The 18,771-nt window shown below is 42.4% G+C and overlaps 3 protein-coding genes across 6 annotated transcripts; 1 reads left to right on the forward strand and 2 right to left on the reverse strand.

Annotated features, from left to right (window-relative positions):
- Window positions 1-1,167: 1,167 nt before the first annotated feature.
- LOC111230670 (TBC1 domain family member 10A-like) lies at window positions 1,168-8,921 on the reverse strand. The gene is made up of 9 exons (XM_022757469.1): window positions 8,277-8,921; window positions 6,651-6,750; window positions 4,971-5,078; window positions 4,443-4,549; window positions 4,218-4,332; window positions 3,703-3,768; window positions 2,924-3,113; window positions 2,666-2,820; window positions 1,168-1,748 (listed from the first exon to the last, which is right to left on the reverse strand). Exons 1-9 carry the CDS (start codon window positions 8,456-8,458, stop codon window positions 1,236-1,238), a joined length of 1,536 nt encoding a protein of 511 aa, XP_022613190.1. The 5' UTR covers window positions 8,459-8,921; the 3' UTR covers window positions 1,168-1,235.
- Window positions 8,922-9,280: 359 nt separating this feature from the next.
- Window positions 9,281-14,676, reverse strand: sf3a1 (splicing factor 3a subunit 1). Of its 4 annotated transcripts, none has more exons than XM_022756935.1 (16): window positions 14,626-14,676; window positions 14,442-14,520; window positions 13,509-13,618; window positions 13,203-13,407; window positions 12,845-13,102; window positions 12,684-12,758; window positions 12,443-12,593; window positions 12,153-12,349; window positions 11,831-11,948; window positions 11,429-11,736; window positions 11,027-11,275; window positions 10,726-10,933; window positions 10,415-10,569; window positions 9,945-10,046; window positions 9,775-9,846; window positions 9,281-9,674 (listed from the first exon to the last, which is right to left on the reverse strand). In XM_022756935.1, exons 2-16 carry the CDS (start codon window positions 14,487-14,489, stop codon window positions 9,573-9,575), a joined length of 2,358 nt encoding a protein of 785 aa, XP_022612656.1. In that variant the 5' UTR covers window positions 14,490-14,520; window positions 14,626-14,676; the 3' UTR covers window positions 9,281-9,572. The 4 variants fall into 4 exon arrangements, with proteins under 4 accessions (XP_022612656.1, XP_022612665.1, XP_022612676.1 ...); XM_022756944.1 differs by having other exon boundaries at window positions 14,643-14,671; XM_022756955.1 differs by having other exon boundaries at window positions 14,639-14,662.
- Window positions 14,677-14,801: 125 nt separating this feature from the next.
- On the forward strand, window positions 14,802-18,270 carry ccdc157 (coiled-coil domain containing 157). Its single transcript, XM_022756967.1, has 10 exons — window positions 14,802-15,070; window positions 15,230-15,380; window positions 15,482-16,184; window positions 16,267-16,344; window positions 16,480-16,649; window positions 16,791-16,967; window positions 17,062-17,230; window positions 17,447-17,586; window positions 17,720-17,814; window positions 17,943-18,270. Exons 1-10 carry the CDS (start codon window positions 14,823-14,825, stop codon window positions 18,184-18,186), a joined length of 2,175 nt encoding a protein of 724 aa, XP_022612688.1. The 5' UTR covers window positions 14,802-14,822; the 3' UTR covers window positions 18,187-18,270.
- The last annotated feature ends 501 nt before the right edge of the window (window positions 18,271-18,771 follow it).

Below are 18,771 nucleotides of genomic sequence, written 5' to 3' on the forward strand. Positions count from 1 at the left end.
CAAGAGACAGCTTTCAGACTGATTAGCTTTTAAAAAGGCAGGAATGTGTCATATGGTGAGGAATGTCCAGTGTTCTCCTCTCTGCTGCCCAAGTAACATGAATTAATGCTGCTCTTAAGTGGCTGGAAGTGCCTGGCACAGTGAGTATTATATTTCATACAGAGTTTAACCACATCAGTTAAACAGACTCTGAAAAAATGTGATCATTTGTGCACTAGCAGCACATGCACAAACAACAAATTTCATGTTTGAACTGTTCTTTAAATAAATAGTGCTTGTAGAAAAAGACTTGCATGAACATAATGTGGCGTGACTCAATTTCACTGATTCAGAAGATTATTTTCAGTTCAAATGTAAGAATGTGAAACATGAAATGCAAGTTTTCCTACTGGAATGCAAAAATGCAAACTCCTCAGAAAAATACCTCCCAAACTGAGCGAATCCTCCCTGCTGTGATCAGCTTTACTAACAAGTAATGTAACAGGAATTATGGCTGGAGCCTCTGCGAGGCTGCCCTCTAGTGCACAACACCCCTAATGAAAGATAATGGCTTAAGAGGCTCAAAAGCATGGAGTTAGTATCAGCGGTTTATAGTCACTGCTGCACAGTATTACAGGTGAACTCAATAGTGTTGAATTAGAGTGGAAATGTATAGGAAAAAAACTGCAGAAGCTGTGGCATCTCATTATTCCTTGAGTTTCATTTAAACCACAATTGTCTGAAGAATTGTCTTTGCTCCCAAAAAACTCAGTAACGTGTCTCCCTGGTGAATAGGATACTAAGACTAAGGGTCTAAATGAGAGCATCAAGCATTAAGAGGAGGTAACATCAGCTTCATGTGGAGAAATGGCACAAGCATCAAAGTAGTTTTACACTCAGCAATGTTGCTTTAGTGTATACCAATAATATCATAGGCAAAATGGTGTCTAAAATGAATACAAAACAGTCCAACAGTAGAATAATAGCGATGCTGGCCAGTCAGAGACCTTGGCAAAGCCAGCTGGTTGTTGGCTGAGGGTGCTGGTGCTTCGTGTACACACACACAGACAGACACACACTAAGACACACATAGACACACAGACACACACACAGACACAGACACAGACACACACACACACAGACACACACAGACACAGACACACATAGACACACAGACACACACACACACAGACACACACAGACACAGACACACACACACACACACAACACACACACACACACACACTGCTGTGGAGCTACAGGTATGTATCCTGCTCTGTGCTGCTAAGGCTTTGTGTGGATCGCTGAAGAGGAGATTCTTTGGCAGGGGGAAGGTCTGTAGGAGGCGCTTGCTGCTGGTGAGGTGAGTCTGTGTCAGTTTGTGGCACGGCCTCTGGTGTCTCGTCCCTGACAGGAGGTGGAGCAGGTGGATCTGAGGGTGGAGGAGGAGGAGGAGGGTCGTTTAGAAGAGGGTAAGGGTTAGGGATCTCCATAGTGGGCTGGGATTTCTTAATGCTCTTCTTCTTCTTGCTCTTCCTCTCCTCTTTGCCCTTTTTCAGCTGCGCGGTGGGCTGAGGCACCTCCAGTAAAATGGTGGGGTTCTGCTGCAGGTCCTGGCGCCTGGGCGGCTCGGCCAACATGATGAGCCGCGCACCGTGCATCCTCGGAGGCGGCTTGAAATTCAGCTCTCCGCGGTTCTTCTTCCAGCGCTTCAGCTGGGTGTGATGCTCTCTTTCCACATCTCGTGCGGTCACTTGCACCTCCAGGATCTGCAACAGGAAGAGACACGTCATCAGGTCACAGCTGGAGTCATACAGATCATAATCAGGGAAATGTGAAGCAACAAGACCAGCCCTTGCTGGAAAATATGTTCCTTCCATGTTTGTCCATTGTGTTAAAAATGTGAACTTTGTCAGTAAATGCCAAAGGGCCTTGGGGCTGCTGTGGATGCACCGTCACTCACGGTCAAGACAGCCCTGTGTATAAGAGGGGGTATTGTTAACATGCACAGACCTTCACACAAGACTCACACACAGAAAGCAGACACTGGCCAGCCAGCGCTCTGGTCGACTTAATTCACTGTCTCAGACTCTGTGCGGTTCCCTTGGCTACATTTGTGAACACTTATTGTTCTCTATCAATTCCATCTCCTCAATGAGTGACATAACCCTCCACTACATCATTACAGGATCATGCCAGCTTAATATGACCTTTTGTACATTGCAGTCATACACGTGCAATGCTAAAACACTTCACTACAACCTACTGAACTTTGTAGTTATTTGCATGTACTACTGTTTCCATGCAAATAAACTCCATATACCACTCTGTCTGTGCATAGTTCTGACTGGACAAGCTACGAACGAATATTTAACCAAAGTGTAAGTAAGGCCAAATATCTTTGTAAAGCCAAAAAAAACCCCAAAAAACCCCAAACTACATGATGTAGTTTTATTACATCACAATTATATCAGATTTAGGCAGTTCATATGAGTGAACAGCCACCAACATCTGAAAGAAAAACATACTAAATATACAATATATGACCTTTAACAGGCGACGAGTCAGTTAATGAAAAGCCTGCACCCGAAGAGTGTAATTTGAATGAATCTTGTTCAATTAACTTAACTCCTCCTGTTGCACACTTGTTGAAGGATTGTTTCCCTAGCGGCTCCTCTGCTCTTACCTCCCGGACGAGGTAGCCCTCCTGCATGTATCGAGGCTCTATGGCCCTGAGAAGCTCCATGGTCTCATACTGGCCCTGACAGGCCTTCAGCTTCTCCCGGGTCCCCAGCATGCACTTAAGTAGCACCAAACCCACACGGAAGATTATCTTTACTCCTGAAAGAGGGAGAAGAGTTTCAGTAGTTAAGAGGTTCTAATGTACTGCTTGTCTACAACACCTGACACCACTGAAAGTACAGCTCTGTAAGCCACTGTTTACCGTCACAGAGGAACATGTCCCAGACACGCAGCACTGAGGCCCAAGGCAGCGTTCTGGAGAAGGCACACATAAACCATTCAGTCATGTAGAGGATGGGGTCAATCTTGTGTTTCTCCAGATGGCGGAAGGCTAGTGGGGAGACACGTCGCAACAGAGCGAACAGGATCTCTCCATCTAACTGTATAGCTTCCTGAAAGAGACACAGGTAGGAAAGCATTAACAGAGGAGACAAAAGCTATTGTACTTGTGGATTGTCTGGGCAGAAACATGATATGTATGTGGATGTTCATGTATTAAAAAAACAAAACAAGTCCAAATGCAGCATGTTGCTCCAAGTGTAAACTGTTTCCCACTATGCATGACTTATCAGATGATGTTGTAACATCTTCTTTTGTAGCTCCATGTTATAATTTCATGAGGAAACATCTTATCCCTAAATCTATTTTCCACAAAGAATTATATAATATGAAAACAACAATGTTGAACAATAACCGTCAGCCAAAATTAATTACAGAAGATAGTTTACTTGTGTTGCTGGGCAAATACATAACCCAATGTTAAACTATGGTCTAACGACGCCTCACTGGTTTCATCAGTAACTTATAACCACAGAATCCCTGTGTCTGCAAAAACAAAATTGCACTGTAATCACAGAGAAAGCTCTGTTAGTTAATGCGGATTATAGCTCTTTTAACAGAAGTGTCAGGTGAAGTATTCTCTCTGCATTTGCAAAGCCTGGTTATCTCATCAAGCGTGCTTGCACGTGAATTCAGTCTCACCAGGCCAGGACTGTAGTAGCCAGGAAGATACTTCTCACAAATTTGGACCAGCCCCCAGAATGCATCCTGCAGAAACAAACGTACATGATGTCAGGACACTGACTGTTCATTGACAAGACATTTCTGTCTTCACATGGAAGTCACATAATACCAGAAATTCTGACTTATGATGATAAAACCGGCTGAGCATGAAGTCAAAAAATCTGCATAAACCCTTGTTAGGTCACCATGGCTGCTGTTGATCTATTATTCACTCTCTGCAGCAGCTCCAGATGACATCATCTGTGAGTCTCTCTGCTGTTCAGCTTAAAAATAGACTTGTCCAAGGTCACAAATTAAAACTGAGCAGTATAAGATAACGCACACGATTTCTAGTTTAAAGATAGAAGTAATAACAAGCCTTCAGAACTGGTGCAGACAACCAATAACTCCACAGTAAGCACTGTATGGTGACAGCACATTTACACCAAAGGAGACAGTTTAAATGTTTGTGGTGGAGGGAAAGTAAACAGTACCTCAGCAGGCATGTGCATGAGCAACACAGCAGCAATGGGAGCCTGAGCCTGGCAGTATCCCTCCTCTGGTCTGAAGAGAGTGTAGGCCTTAAGAACACGAAACAGGTCCTGCTGCCTGTGAAGAATCAAGATACAGACGCACAGAGCAGTTAGACAAATGAAATGCCAAACAAGTCACGGTCATCAATGTCAGTCTGTAAAGTCACATCACGTCTCACAGCTTACCCGTGTCCTCCCCGTGACACAAACATCTCATGGAAAGGGAACTGTCGATGGAGGTCTTTCTCAATCACATCAAGCCATTTGGGGTCCCCTGGCTGACTATCCAGCTCCTTTCAAAACACATGGACGAGACGTGAGATCTCTTTGGTGCACAGTAAGAGCAGTGTGGCGTTTCAAATCAAAACAATTTAGAAAGTGGACATCCTATGAGATTCAGTTATCACAGTAATAAGTGTAGTGTTAAAAGAATTGTAATTTATTATCCTGAAAAGGTTGACTGAGGTTGAAAGTTATAAAAGTAATGTATTATTAGCCATTAAACAGCAGGTCGTTTCCCGTTGTAAACTGATCTAAAGGTGAAATGCATCCAGCCCTGTGCACAAAACATCAAGGTTCTCAACGGAAGAAGTAACCCTGGTGCACACCCGCAGTTTCAGTAACAAATTCAAATGAAATTTAAAAATGAAATGACCCCAAAAATAAAGCATAATGAGAGCTGTGAGGAGGAAGTGAAAGAAGAAGCTCTCTCACCTGAAACTTTCCTTGGTTCTGCTCTTTCTTCACCTTCCCCCCTGACAGATAGAGCCATGCACGGCCTCGGAGGGCAGGAGGGATTCCTTTCTGGCACCTCAGCCTCACCTGTGCCACAGAGAAACCAGGGTTCACCAAAAACAGGAAGATGCAAACGGAAAAAGTGTGACCAAGGCTTACTGCAAGCCAAGAAAGGCATTATGCCAGCTGGTATGTACAGTAGACCTGACACTTGGTCTTGGTTCCGCTTCCTGAATTCATGCAAAATGTACCCATCTGTTCAAAACACTAACGCCTCACTGTCATGTCACTGTCATCTATGGGCCTTGCTCACAGCAGACAATTTGACATTTGACAGTAAATAAAAATTACTACAAAGTTCTTGCACTCCTGAGAGAATCTAATAAGTATCTATAAGTATAATAAGTCAGTATTCCTGGGATATCAACATTATTATCTTATTAAAGTCTCAATTGTACACATCCATTGCAAATCTGTCATGTGATGTATACTTTGGTACTGTATTTTGTTTCAGTCCAACTTCGCTACAAGCTATTGGCCAAAAACTATTGACAGCAGCAATGTTATGTTACAGAACATCTTTTTTTTTTTTAACAATGTGTAGCTCAATAAGAAGGGCTTCACAAATAAGTTATAAATTCATATATACTGTAGTAAATAGGAGTTAAGCATGTTCAGCCAAAGATACCTAAACACTACATCATTTATGTAAACACTATACACAGAGATGCTAACTCAGGAAAACCACTTTTTGCATGGCACTGACTCTGAATGGAACAGGAATACAGCAGCCTTAATGCACCCAGTGCTACACAACTAAATATCAACTTGTAAAACCTTAAGCGCAAGTCATGTGATGTGTCAAAGTAGGGATGCAACTCAGACCTTTCGTGCATAGTGACGAGACACTGTTTATACAGTGGGCTGATTAAACTGAAATAAAAATTGTTTATCACATAGAAGTTAGCTCTGCTTGCCTAACCATTTCTGGTCATTTTTATTTGCTTTGTCTGATATGAAGCTGGCACACTTCCCCAAGGAGATTTCTGCTGTGAAGCTTGTGTAAAACAAAACAAAGGGTCACAACGAGGGGTGGGAAAACCCTGACCTTCCCTGCATGACCTTTGAACCTACCTGCACAACATGCAAGTGAAAGCTGGCTTCTGCTCAGTTCACTGCTTTTCATTCTGAAGAGCTGACTTGCACTTGACTACAGCTATAGTTTATATTCACAGCACCTTTATTATAGTTTTCTCACAGGAAGTCAGAAGAGCCCCACCCTGAATCTGAGGCTGTGAATTTGTCACACGGTGCATGGGACGATAGGGATGTGTCGTGTCCCGCCCTGCTGCTGACTCATGGAAATGAGGTGAAGTTACAGCTCTGTGTTGAATTGCACAGAGCATTTCGCAGAGAACCAGCTAGACAAGTGAAGCTGCAAACAATGTGTCCACAAAAGTCTCATCCTTGTGCAATCAAATACTTGAGCAATGCTATTTACCTTGTTTGATCATGTGTCTGAAAGACCGCTATGTGTAGACAATGGTGGTAAAGCTCAGACACAAACCTTAAAAAACTGTTAGAAAAATACAACTTATTTAAATCTGGCCAATCAAAACAAGCCACTTGACGTTTTGTGTTACTTGAGTGAACACTGACCTTATCGAATCTCTTGATCATCCACTTGTCCCAGTGGTTGAGCATGTCCAACCACTTCACCTCCCTTTGCCTGAGCACTTCTGGAGGCACATCCTGAGCTCTGGAGACACAACGGAGAAATGACAGGAAAGATACATTTCATATTTTGCACTTTAAAATCAATATCAAACCAAATGAGACTGGACGACATCTAAATCTATTCTTAATTTTGGAGGGAAAGCATGTGTCAGGTAAAAAAAGGTGTGTATATTTTTCAATTAGGTCAGATAGAAATTAACCTCAAAATTGCATAAACATGATGGGACAGTGTAACAAAAACATGAAAACAGCAGAGAGGTTGTTCATCTTTCCGCATGTGCAATCAGATCTGTGTGTGGGCATCACTCATATGAAACCAGTAAACTGTGCAATGCCTCAAAAATAACAACTGCTAGACGTCTTTTGAAGAGACTATAAGACTAAAGATACAAACTCAGATGTGGCCAATTTAATGGTAAAGCCTGTTTAACCCCAAAGTGCTGCAGTCAAGGATTGTCTGCCTTATGATGTTATTTAACTGCAAAACATTTACAGGCAAGAAAACTTAAAGACTTCACATTATATTCTCCTGCAGAAAAAGAAAATGCAGGCAAGTCTAACCTACATTATGAATGAGGTCTGATGCTTTACTAAGCTATGCAATTATCTCATCAGCACAAGCCTGTAATTGTAGGGTTCAATTGTCTTCAAAGAGGGTTTTTTTTTAACTTTGGACAGCCCTCTTTCTTATAAAAGAAAAAAAAAAAAAGAAAAAAAAAAGAAGAAGTTGTGGGCTGCTTATGTTGTGGATCAGTGCAACAATATGTTACACTCCAGCCTCAGCTTCCAAAGACCTTAAAACACTGATGAGTTACTTTCACTGCCAAATACTGTAAGTTAAATCCTGGATTCGTGACTACCTATAAAACTGTGAGCCAAAAGAGGCCCTCTAGTAACGGGGCACCGGAGCTATGGCTCCAAGTCTGCCAAAACTTCAGAAAACAGGAAGCTCCCAAACAGCCAGTGCTTGGCACAACTTTCTCTCACTCCTACCACTATTTTAGCGCTGTAATGTAGGCTTTGGGCCCCTAGTAAAGAGGGAAGAAAGAAAGAAGGAAAGAAAGGCCTTCATTGAAAAAACACTGCAACTCGCCTCAATGGCTATGAATAAATCCATTCATATGATTCAAATGAAAACCTGGCAAGAAGAACATTTTTTCGGCTTTCTCCACAAATAGTGTGTGTGGTAAATAATATCTGTATATGAAATGATTTGCGTGACAGAATGAAGAAGAAAGCTACTTGCTATTGATCCAGCTTGATCGTCTTGCCTTTATATTTGCCATGTTGAGGGTTAGGGTTAGGAGGCAAAGAGTGGGCATGCAAACACACTGTGCCACGCAGCTGGTTGGGAGCTCTGCTGTCCAGACAACAACACTAGCACAACTTGTGATATGTCATCACAGCTAGATTAACTGCAACACTACAACCTTGTTCTCAACTTTGGCTCAAGTGGAATAAAATGTAACTGGCCATATTTTAGTTTGCCGAGAGTACAATGATGAAGTCAATGAAAATTAATGACTGAGAGAGTTGAAACAAACTTACGACTGTTCCGAGTACTGCTGTGCCCCACCAATAAATCCATATTTATCGGTTTGTCTGTCGCTGGTGAAACCGTTGATCTCTGAGTCGGATCCCAAAGAGCTTTCATCGTCTATGTGGGTGCTGCTAATAGTCCGGATACTCCTTGTGTCCACTGATTGACGGCCGTTTTCTATTTTGGCCATGTTAGCAAGAGAGCTAGCTGGCTAGCCAGGATAGCTAACGTCAGCGAGCTTGTTGACAGCCCTAAGTCAAAACTGCTCCTCTGCATATGTTGTCGAATCAAACAGCATCGACGCCATGATTTCTCGACGTGATTTCAACTTTCCAACAACAGATTTCTCAGTAAATGTTATCTAACCTTGGGCTACCACTGTCAGGCCACATCAAATAGGTTAATGCGTTAGCAAGCTGCGTTAACTTGAAGGCTTAATCAGATTTAACATTAGCTAGCCAATGCTTCGGTTGGTAACGTAAAGTTAGCCTTAACTCCAAAAGTATTTCTACAATGACCCTACCTTCAACTAACTAACGCTATGTTGCAATCTTGGTTTTCATAGTTAGCCTTTAACTAACTCCGTTAGCTCGTTAGCCGGCTGGTTTCACGCCCTCGGGTTAACGGTAGCTTGGCTCGCCGTTCTGTCATCCCGAGTGTACTTTGCTGTACTGGGCTAGTGAGCGACTCAGTCTGTCGTCCTGGGCTGGTTTCCGCGTCTTAATGCCACGGCTACCCCTAGCGGCTGCCTTGGGAAGTGACTCTTATGTCTGGAAAAAGAAAACAACTCACTAAAGGCAGTGCCTCTCTCCTGCACTAGAATCCATCTAAATCTAAGTCTACCACAGAGCAAATTTCCTTGTAAACCAGGAATTTAGTCAACACTATTAACCTACCAACCCTGGGATTTTGGGCATCACAGCATGTGGCCTACATTAATCAATTTTCTGTTTTTTAATCACATTATTAACCAGTTTTTCATCTAACACATCCTTATGAAACAACAAAAACAGATGTTTTATTTCTTTATTTAAATGGATGAACATTATGGGGCTCTACACTTACCAAACTCCATATATCATCAAGAACAAATCAAGAGTTGAAGCCATGCCAACCAGACAGTGTATAATTTTTTTTGCAATCTGAGTAACAAGGTTAACATTTAAGAACAACATGCTCTTCACACAAAATTGTATGAAAAGTGCAATATAATATTCTGATAATGATCATTTAACTAAAATGACATGACAGCACTGAGTGACAAATCACCCATGAGAAAAATCTCTTCCTCCTTGCTGCATGGCTCACTTCTTTCTTCCACCTCTTTCCTTCAGTGCCAAATGAATGATTGAACCGTTGCTCATGTTGTAATAAGCCAGGGAGTTTGAATCCTTGATGAAAATGCCCTAAAATCGAACACAAAAACATAATATTACTCAATTAGTCAGTTTTGATTAATGCAGATGAGACATCACGTGTTTAAATAAGCATAAAAGGAAAGTTTACCTCATACTGTAACTTCTGTTTTCCTGCTGGCATGCCCGTCGCTTCATGGATTTTGACTTTAATAACAGACACCTGTGGAGACATTGCATTTGCACATCCATGAGAATGCAGTATGTGAACTAAAATACACTCACTAAAAAGAGAGAAACAACAAGCCGACATCTGCATACCTGGTCTGTGAGTGGGACAGTGAAATTCAGTACTTGGCCATTCAGCTTCCATTCAGTCTTGTCCTGCATGTTGGGAACCTGTACTTTTACTGCCACAGGACCCTGGAAAGGAAAAAAAATCTAATTAAGAAAGAGCAACTTGCAGCAAGACAGTAGAAAAAACTGATAAGGTTGGCTTATCAATGAACAGAAATCTCAGCCATCACAAATATGAGTAAACACATCTACTTGTGTGTTCACAAACATTTCTCATATAAAAACCTGAAACAATTCATAACTTTAATTTGGTTGTTGTCTTTTCTTATTCTGTATATATAATGTATGTATTTTATGTATACATAAGACCTGCCAATAGTCTCAGCTATAACAGAAAGTTTGAATCCTGCATTTTGAATTTTGCCTAGATGCAGATCATACATTGTGATTACCTTTAGAAAGAAACAAAATTATATTACACTGCTCTAACAAACCTTATTTCTACGAAGAAACTCCTCCTCTGGAATAAGGTTATCCTCTGTCTTCATCTTCTTGGTGACTGGCTCATCCTCATGAGGTGGCGGTGGGTGGGACGGTGGGGCAGGAGCAGAGCTTGGTGGTTGTGGTACTGGAGGAGCTGGGACGAATGCTGGAAGAAGGATTTGAATTTAAAATGATAAAAAGAGGAAGCATATGTTAAAAAGATTCAGTTACCAAATTAGCACAAAGTAAAAAGTATTCATTTCCTAAACAATGCATATTTATTTTGAATGTCAGTGACGGGGTTTGGAAACCTTTCGCTTACCAGCTGGAACAACCATGGGGGGTGGTCTAGGAGCCATGATGTGGGGTGCTGATGGTGGCATGGGGACCACATTGATGCGGGGAGCAGGAATCATGGGTGGCATTGGTGTTATAACTTGTCCCGGTGCAAGTCGCACCACAGGAGCCACAGGCGGTCTTGGAATCACAGGTACAGCAGACAGGAGAGTGGTGCGCACTGGGGGTGCCACCTGTTTAACAAGCACATTACTGGTTCATGAGTTACATATGTACAGACAAAATTTTATTCACAATAAAATATTATTTTAAAGATAATAACTCACAGAAGAGGGTGGGCGAGGAACTGCAGTGACAGGAGGACTGGGTTTAGGCAAATTGGATGCAGAGGAGGGGATGGGAGGCTGGTGATGAATTTCACTCGGCTTGCTTGGGCCAATTTTCTCCTTAGTATCATCCTCTCCCACCAGTCCTTTGGCCTTGTGAATTGCTTCGATCTGCTCTTGCAGTGTGATGTTGGCTTGTGCTGCCTGCTGTGTACGAGCCATGCTTCCAGAGTGGCCATCCCAGGTAACCTGGTGAGGGGAGGAAGAACACAAATGTTGCAGGCACAAAAATACAAAATTAATGAAAACAAGCCATTGGTATTGCATTATGTGTAATCTTTGATTATCAAAACTGTACTGACTCAACAACAAGAGATTCTTTTGATCCATAACTCTTCTCACCTTCTCCTCTGGCTTCTGTATTTCTTCTTCACCGATCTTCTTACCGATGGCTGTCTCTTCCACACCGAAGATATCAGTACGCCTCTCAGCCAGCTGTTTCAGGCTGCTCTCGATATCCAATCCAGGAGCATATACTTCATCCTCTGTCTGCCTCTCTTTGATTATGCGGTCTCTTTGCTCCAGCCAGCGCGGATCCAGCAGACCAATACGCATGTGCTCTTGCATCTTACTGGCCGGGATCTTCTCACCAGTAATTGGTGAGATGAGGTACTCATCTGGAACTGCAATTGAGGGCTGAGGCTTGGAAGCTGGGAGGAAAAGATAGCATTAGACCAGCACACATTGTACATATTGATAGCTTGTTATGCAGAAGGTTACCTTCCTTAAGGAAGCATGAGTTACCTTTGGGGTCGTAGTCTTTGCGAATAATAACCTGGTCTGGAGTAGGGGGCAGTGGGGGTGGCATAGGGTTGTCTGGTGGGAGTGGAGCCTTCATATGGTCATCATCGTCATCAGATCCCTGAAGAAATCAGGAGGTAAAGAATGATATGTTTTTACCAGCAGTTATTGTTTTTATTCATTTTCCAGCAGAACGTCAGCAAACATTGGTTGGAAATTTAGTTAAATGGCAATTAAAATAATAATAATGTCCCTACGAATTAAAAGTATACAAATAATTCAATCTAAAATTGGTGTAGAGATGAATTCCTTTATCCGTTCTTACCTCATCCATGTCCTGCACTTGTGTGTCTTGATCAGGTTGTGAGGGATGGCCCTCGTCCCGATCCTCCCGACCATCCTCTTCATCCTCACTCTCAACCTCCATCTCTACCTCCTCACTTTCTCCATACTTCTCATAGCGCTCTTGGATCAGGATGCGAGCGCCAAGCTCCTCTGGTGTGGTGGGTGGCGGGAAGTGTCCTAGGGAAACAGAGTTACAAATAAAGATAAATTTTTCTATCTACATTTCAGGGCTTGCAGGTTTTAAGATGATAACTATTGTGGTAATATTACCTTGTTCGTTGGGCTGGAAATCCACCGTCTCAACCACTACAAAGTCATGCCAGTCGATTTGGGCATATGCCACTCGTTCTTTCTCTCTTTCTTCCTCCTCTTTCTTTCTCTCACGCTCCTGGAACTTTGCCCACTCAACACGGTACCTCACCTGATGGTTGAGCAGTGGGACCGCTGATTAACATGGGCAACATGCTATTAAATACTTACACCGAGAAACAGTCACAATTAAAAAGATTACCTGGTCCATAACCTCTCTTGGATTCTCCGCCTCTCTCTTCAGCTTGGTCAGCAAGCCTTTGGGAGGGATCAGAATCTAAAATGTTGAGGTGAAGATAGATTTTAGCACCACACAAAAAAAGAATAACATTAATATCAGAGAGGAGGTATTTGTTAGGTCACCTTAGTGTATTGCTCAACCAGTTTGGTGAAGTAGTTGAAAAGGCTGTGCTGCGGTCGCAGAAAGTCAAACTGGTAGTTCCTCTGTTCTTTCTGCATGAGCTGAGTGAGAAACTGGCGCCCATTGCGAGCAACAAACTGGGCAGTGAGCTTGACAACATCCAGGTCAAATGCTGAGATTGACGGAGGATCTGCAATGAACTCAAACTCAGGTGGTGGTTCTTTGGGGACCACTGTCTCCTGAATCACCTGTGACTGCACCTATTGACAAACACAACATATTAGTTATTATGATCAAATACTACCAGTTATAATCAATGAAAAAACTACAGAAACAGCTGACTGAAATGATACATCATACCTTTTGAGGAAGCTGCTGGGCCTGCTGCATGGCCTGCTGCATAACCTTAGGCACCGCTGCAGATGGCTCCTGCGCTTTGCCCTCCTTAAATTCATTGACCTTGTGACGGTAGTAGGCATGGTAGGGGTCGTTGGGGTTGAGGAAATTAAATTTTGGATTGTTGATCTCATTTTGACGGATTCTTGCTTCAAACTCAGGCCCATTCCTGTGAAATTACAAGAATTTAGTTATATCATAGACATAAAATCCAGTTAAGATTACAGCTATATATAAGATTATAGAATTAACACATGTGGAGTAACCAACCTGGCAACAAAGCTGGCTGTCTTGTCAACTATGTTTCGGACCTCAGGAGGTGGATATATGATGCCAACGATGGGCTTAGTGGCTGGGGTTTCTTCTACTGCTCCATCGTTCTGTTGACAAAATTCACATTTTATGTTATGGGACTTTAAACTGAATAAAATTCAACCAAATTAGCATTGTTTTTTTTTTTTTATAACATTGCTATAGTAAAGCCCTGGATGATAATGCATCCAGGGCTTTACTATAGCAATGTTATAAAAAAAACAATAAATCTCATCTATTATCTCTGACCTACTACACATTAGCTTTAGCTCACTCAAAGTCAGCTCACCCCAATCACTGCATTTGTATCTGAATATTCTGAATAAAATCCTGTGACCATCCCAATACATTAGAGGTGAAAAGGAGTCGGTTTGTGGGTCAATAGCAAGAACACCAGCAATATTGTTGGTGTTGGTTACTGTGAAAACAATCTTCAGATTCTACTGTAAAAGTCGTGAAGGGGAACTATTGTATACTTATGGCACACGGGAAAGATAGCTGCTTACAAGTAAGTCTAGGTATTATCCTTGGTAACCACTGGAAAGAAACATCACTGCTTAGTAAGTACAAATGTCAGATTTTAGTAGTTTTTGCAAACAAACCAAATTGCGCTGCTCTTCCGTTCTGTTGAGGTACTGACTAAAGTCTCAAAGGCTATCTCACCATTAACTTGTGTGTTTGGTTATTTGGGTGAGTTGAGCTAACGACAAAACTATCAAGATTTAGGTCTTATGGTGGTTATTCAAAATAGATGTTAACTTCTCTAAACTTCGCACTCACAGCGACATTTCACAGTAAAGGAAAGTGTAAGTTAATTGTTCATTAGTTTTCCGCAGAAACAGTATGTTAGCTACATTGCTAACATTAGCTAACTCGGAGCGGCGTTGTTACCTTATTGTTGGCCTCCGGTTGAACTATTTGAACAGGCCCAGGCGGCATGGCTGCGTCTTTCTCTAACGCAGGAAATTACCTGCAAACACCCGGCAAGAAGAATATATGTATTTAAAAAAAACACTTATTATACCAGATATAATTTTAAGAACGCAGTCTCTATAATCTTTAAGCCTAAATTTACTGTAGTTGAGCACCTACTGCGTCGCGGTGTCGTTGACCCAATGGAGGTATATTACTTCCGGAAACAAGCCGCAAAGCATTATGGAACTTGCAGTACTTTCTTGTGGAGGTTTCCAAGGAGATTCGATGTCAACAAGCGACACCCATTCACCCTCATTGCTGTGTCAGACAGACAAAATAAACGCTAGTCTGGCAGACATGAGTGAGCTCTTGGGTCGTCAGGACTGTATCGAAAGCCTCCGAAAAGACCTGGTCGACCTTCAAGGTGCGATTCTGGACGTCTTTTCTAGAACCGGACCAGTCCGCTTCCCCTCCTGGAAGTTCCCCGATAAACTCTCCTGTAATCTGGACATGGTGGCTCTGCTAGGGCAATATGACTTTGTGGATGGGGAGGATGCATTCAATCAACACTCCCATATTGTCTTACTGGAGCTCATGATTGACAGGTAATATATGATGTTGGTGATGATGATGATGGTGATGATGGTGATGATGATGATGATGATGATGATGATGGTGATGGTGATAATGATGATGATGATGATGAGGATGAGGATGGTGATGATGATACTAATTAATCCTTTCTCCCTCTCTCCCTGAACAAGACTACTGCTTCTTCTACAAAGCTTCAGTTCTTATGTTGAGCAATTGAGGAGCAGCCAGAGGAGAGAGCAATCCCAGCAGAAAGGGTGCCTGTCAGTTGGTCTTGTAGTCAGAACCTACTGGAGTAATTTAGTTCAATTTACCAGCTTTAAGGTAGCCAAAGAGGTTCATTTAAGTTAATATAAAAAATATTAAGGAATGCCAAAATGCAAACAGAGAATGGATTGATCTCATTTATTTCTTCCTCTTTTTAGGGGACCTTCCAAGGAATCAAGAAAGAGACAAATCCAAAGACATTTGACAGTGATGAAATAGAGACAGTTTCATCTGTTTATCCTAAAATGAGCTCAAGGAGTGACAGTTGCAGACGTTGTTTATCTACATGTTCTTCAACGAGCTCCTTTAAGTTTTTGCCACAGAATCATGTACCCTCCAGTCCTACCCACAACACCCTGTGCCATCCTAAAGCTGACAGTCACACTGTAAGCTGCCAGACAGTTGAATCATCCCTCATTCCCTGTGATGCCTGTCATCGAGTGCAATTGGTTTTGAGAAAGACAGGAGATGCTTTGGTAGAACTGTTTCAGAGTGAGGGCCTGCCGTCCTCTCTGCAGCCACTCTTAGCTGCTGTGGAGGAAACCCTGGAGCTGGGACACATGACAGCAGGGGATGTCACCCAGTGGGCCAACGAGCAGCTCAGAGACATGCGACGGCTGGCAAAGCATTTGCAAGATGTGCGCGGTACAGTACACCCTCTTAAAGATAGACTAGCAATAGCAGAGGCAGAGCGGGAGAGATTCAGGTCTCAGCTGGAAAGAGCACGGAAAGAGTTCAAGCAAGACATGGAAAAACACCAGGCAACCATAGTCCAGCTGGAGTTTTCACTGCGGAAAGCACAGAGATCTGTGAAAGAAACAGAGCAGAGGCTACAAGAGGCGCAACAACAACTCAAGACAGGTGCAGTAAACTGACAAATGAATGTGATGGTAAATCACTGACATCACAGTCACTACTATATTTTTTAATATTTTTGAAACAGAAACTTTGTCCTTGGAGGAGAGTAATTCCAGTCTGATGGAGAAAGTAGCAGTGCAGCAAGATACATTACAAGCACTTGGTATGGACATGTAAGATTTAATTTACCATCATACTACACTATGCAATTGACCTGGCTTGGTTACACACAGAAAATAAATGTATGTAATATGTAATAAGTGTATGCTGTATGATGGATCATTGTATATTGTGGTAGAATGTGAAAAGAAGGCACTGCAGGAAAAAGTGGAGTCCTTGCACTTGGAGGAAGAGGCCTGTTGTAAACTACAACAAAGGATCCAGCAACTAGAGAGTCAGATCTCTGAAACTCAAGTCCTTCTTGACAAGGAGAATGCCAAGTACCACAGCGCTTGTCGTCAGCAAGAGGTCAGTGTCACGACAAACACTGGATTATTTGTTGTTTTCAGCTGGAGACCTTGTCAGTCTCACTCATGGATCACATAACAGTATTCAGACAGATGTATGCACGTGTTAGTGGTTCTTTTTTTGTTGTTGTTGTGCATCCAGTCGATGCAGGCAAAGCAGAAATCTTTGTTGGAGAGGGTGGATGCTCTTGATGAAGAGTGTGAAGAGTTGCAGAGGGAGCTGGGTGAGAGAGAGGAGAGACAGATCGAGCTACACAATGGGCTGCAACAGATGTCAGAGGAGAAGGAACAACTGCAGGCTCAGCTCGCTCAACAGCAGGTGTAATGTCGGAGCCCTTACCCATAATCATACACATAATAAATACTTTTAAACCTAGTAGCTCATGATTATATGTTTTTTTTTCCCCCAACAGGACTTGCATTTAGAGCTTCAAAAGGAGAAGCAGACGCTAGAAACAAACATAGGCGAGCTAAAGAACAGTGTGGCTGAGCTGAAGGAATACGTGCAAGCTTTAAAGGAGAGGGAGAGGCTGTTGGTGGCTTTCCCAGAGCTCAGCCCCCTGGCTCAGGCCCAGCCACAGAGTAGGCACTTATTTAACCTTTGTTTCTAAAAGATACTGACTGGCATAACCAGAATGTATGTACATAAAAACACTACACTATTCTATCTTTGGAAAAGTACTTGGAAAAAGTTAAATGTGGATCTTGTATCCATCCATTTATTTGCCAGCTGCCTGTTGTTTTTGAGTACTGTCGTCACTTTGAATGCTTACATATTGTTCTTTGCATCTTTACAAGGTACAGGAAATGTGCTCTTGGATATGGAGCAACAACTGCAGGCAAATTGCATCCGTATAAAAGTTCTGGAGCAGGAAAATACCACCCTACACAGCAGCCTTGAGAAACTGAGGGAAAGAGCACAACATAACACTGCAAGGGTAGGCTGTGTGGAAATTTTTAATGTTGTAAAATGTGAAAATATGTCAACTGATGTCTATTACACATGTTGATTTTGTGGATGTTATTGGGATTATTGAAAATTGTATTAAAACTATGCATTTACATCAACAGGAAGCCTGGCCTCAGCAGACATGGAGCCCCTCTCTGCAAACCACACCAGTGGAAAAACAACAGAATCACCTGACACTAATGCAAAACAGCCCACTGTTAGCACTCTATTCTTTAGATTAGTTAAAATGTTACATTCTAGCACAAGCGGCACTAAGCACACATTTTTATAAATGATTAATCATAATACTGTGTTTCCATTGTTGCATTCCTCCTCGTCCCTCAGGCAGAGCAGCAGTGCAGCACGGCTGGGATACGGTAACAGAGGGAAGGATGCAAGAGGAGGAGAAAGTGGTCGGGAGTCAGAGGATCGCGTGTCCCCTGCCGCTGCCCCCCCTTCGTCCCTGCAAATTCACCTTCAAACCCTTAACCTCAACACTCCACGCTCCACTGCTGCTAAAAGCTGTACAGACACACGCAGTGCTTCTCTCCTCTCTCACTCCAGAGGCTTGAATCAGAGGAGAAAATGAAAGCCAGAAGGCACAAATGCACCTAGACAGTTTTGCAGTCGAAGAGAACGCAGCTTTGTGCAAGGATTTTTTGGCAAAAACAATGTGGTTAATAAAATGATTATTTTTTACATGGTGTCTTATTGTACATTATAACACACTGATGTTTTTGAAATTTCATTTTGTCATTGTGTATACTTATGAGAGATCTATGTATATAGAAGGAAGACTATTTCAGTGCTATTAAAACTAGGTGTATGATGGCAATTGCATATCAGGTTACTGGATACACGATATTCTTCAGCAAACAAAAGTATCTGAATAGGAGGCCTTCACAGCAGATGACTCACATGCTCCTGAGTAAATGGGCGGTGTGTACAACCTTTAATGTCGCCACAAACAATGACACGGAGACAGATGTGTAATCTGAAAAGGTTGGGGGGTGGGAGTTTCCATGGAAACACAAGTGCCTCCAGGATTCACAGCATTCACGCTCTGCTGAATCACTCCAGTACTTTTGCTCAGTCACTTACATAATATAATCTATCACTTAGACTGCACACTGTAGATGGTTGTCAGTTGTTTCTGTTTATGCACCCCACATCA

This window comes from Seriola dumerili, unplaced genomic scaffold (genome assembly GCF_002260705.1).
Source record: "Seriola dumerili isolate Sdu_G_001 unplaced genomic scaffold, Sdu_1.0 BDQW01000017.1, whole genome shotgun sequence".
NCBI classification, from domain to species: domain Eukaryota; kingdom Metazoa; phylum Chordata; class Actinopteri; order Carangiformes; family Carangidae; genus Seriola; species Seriola dumerili.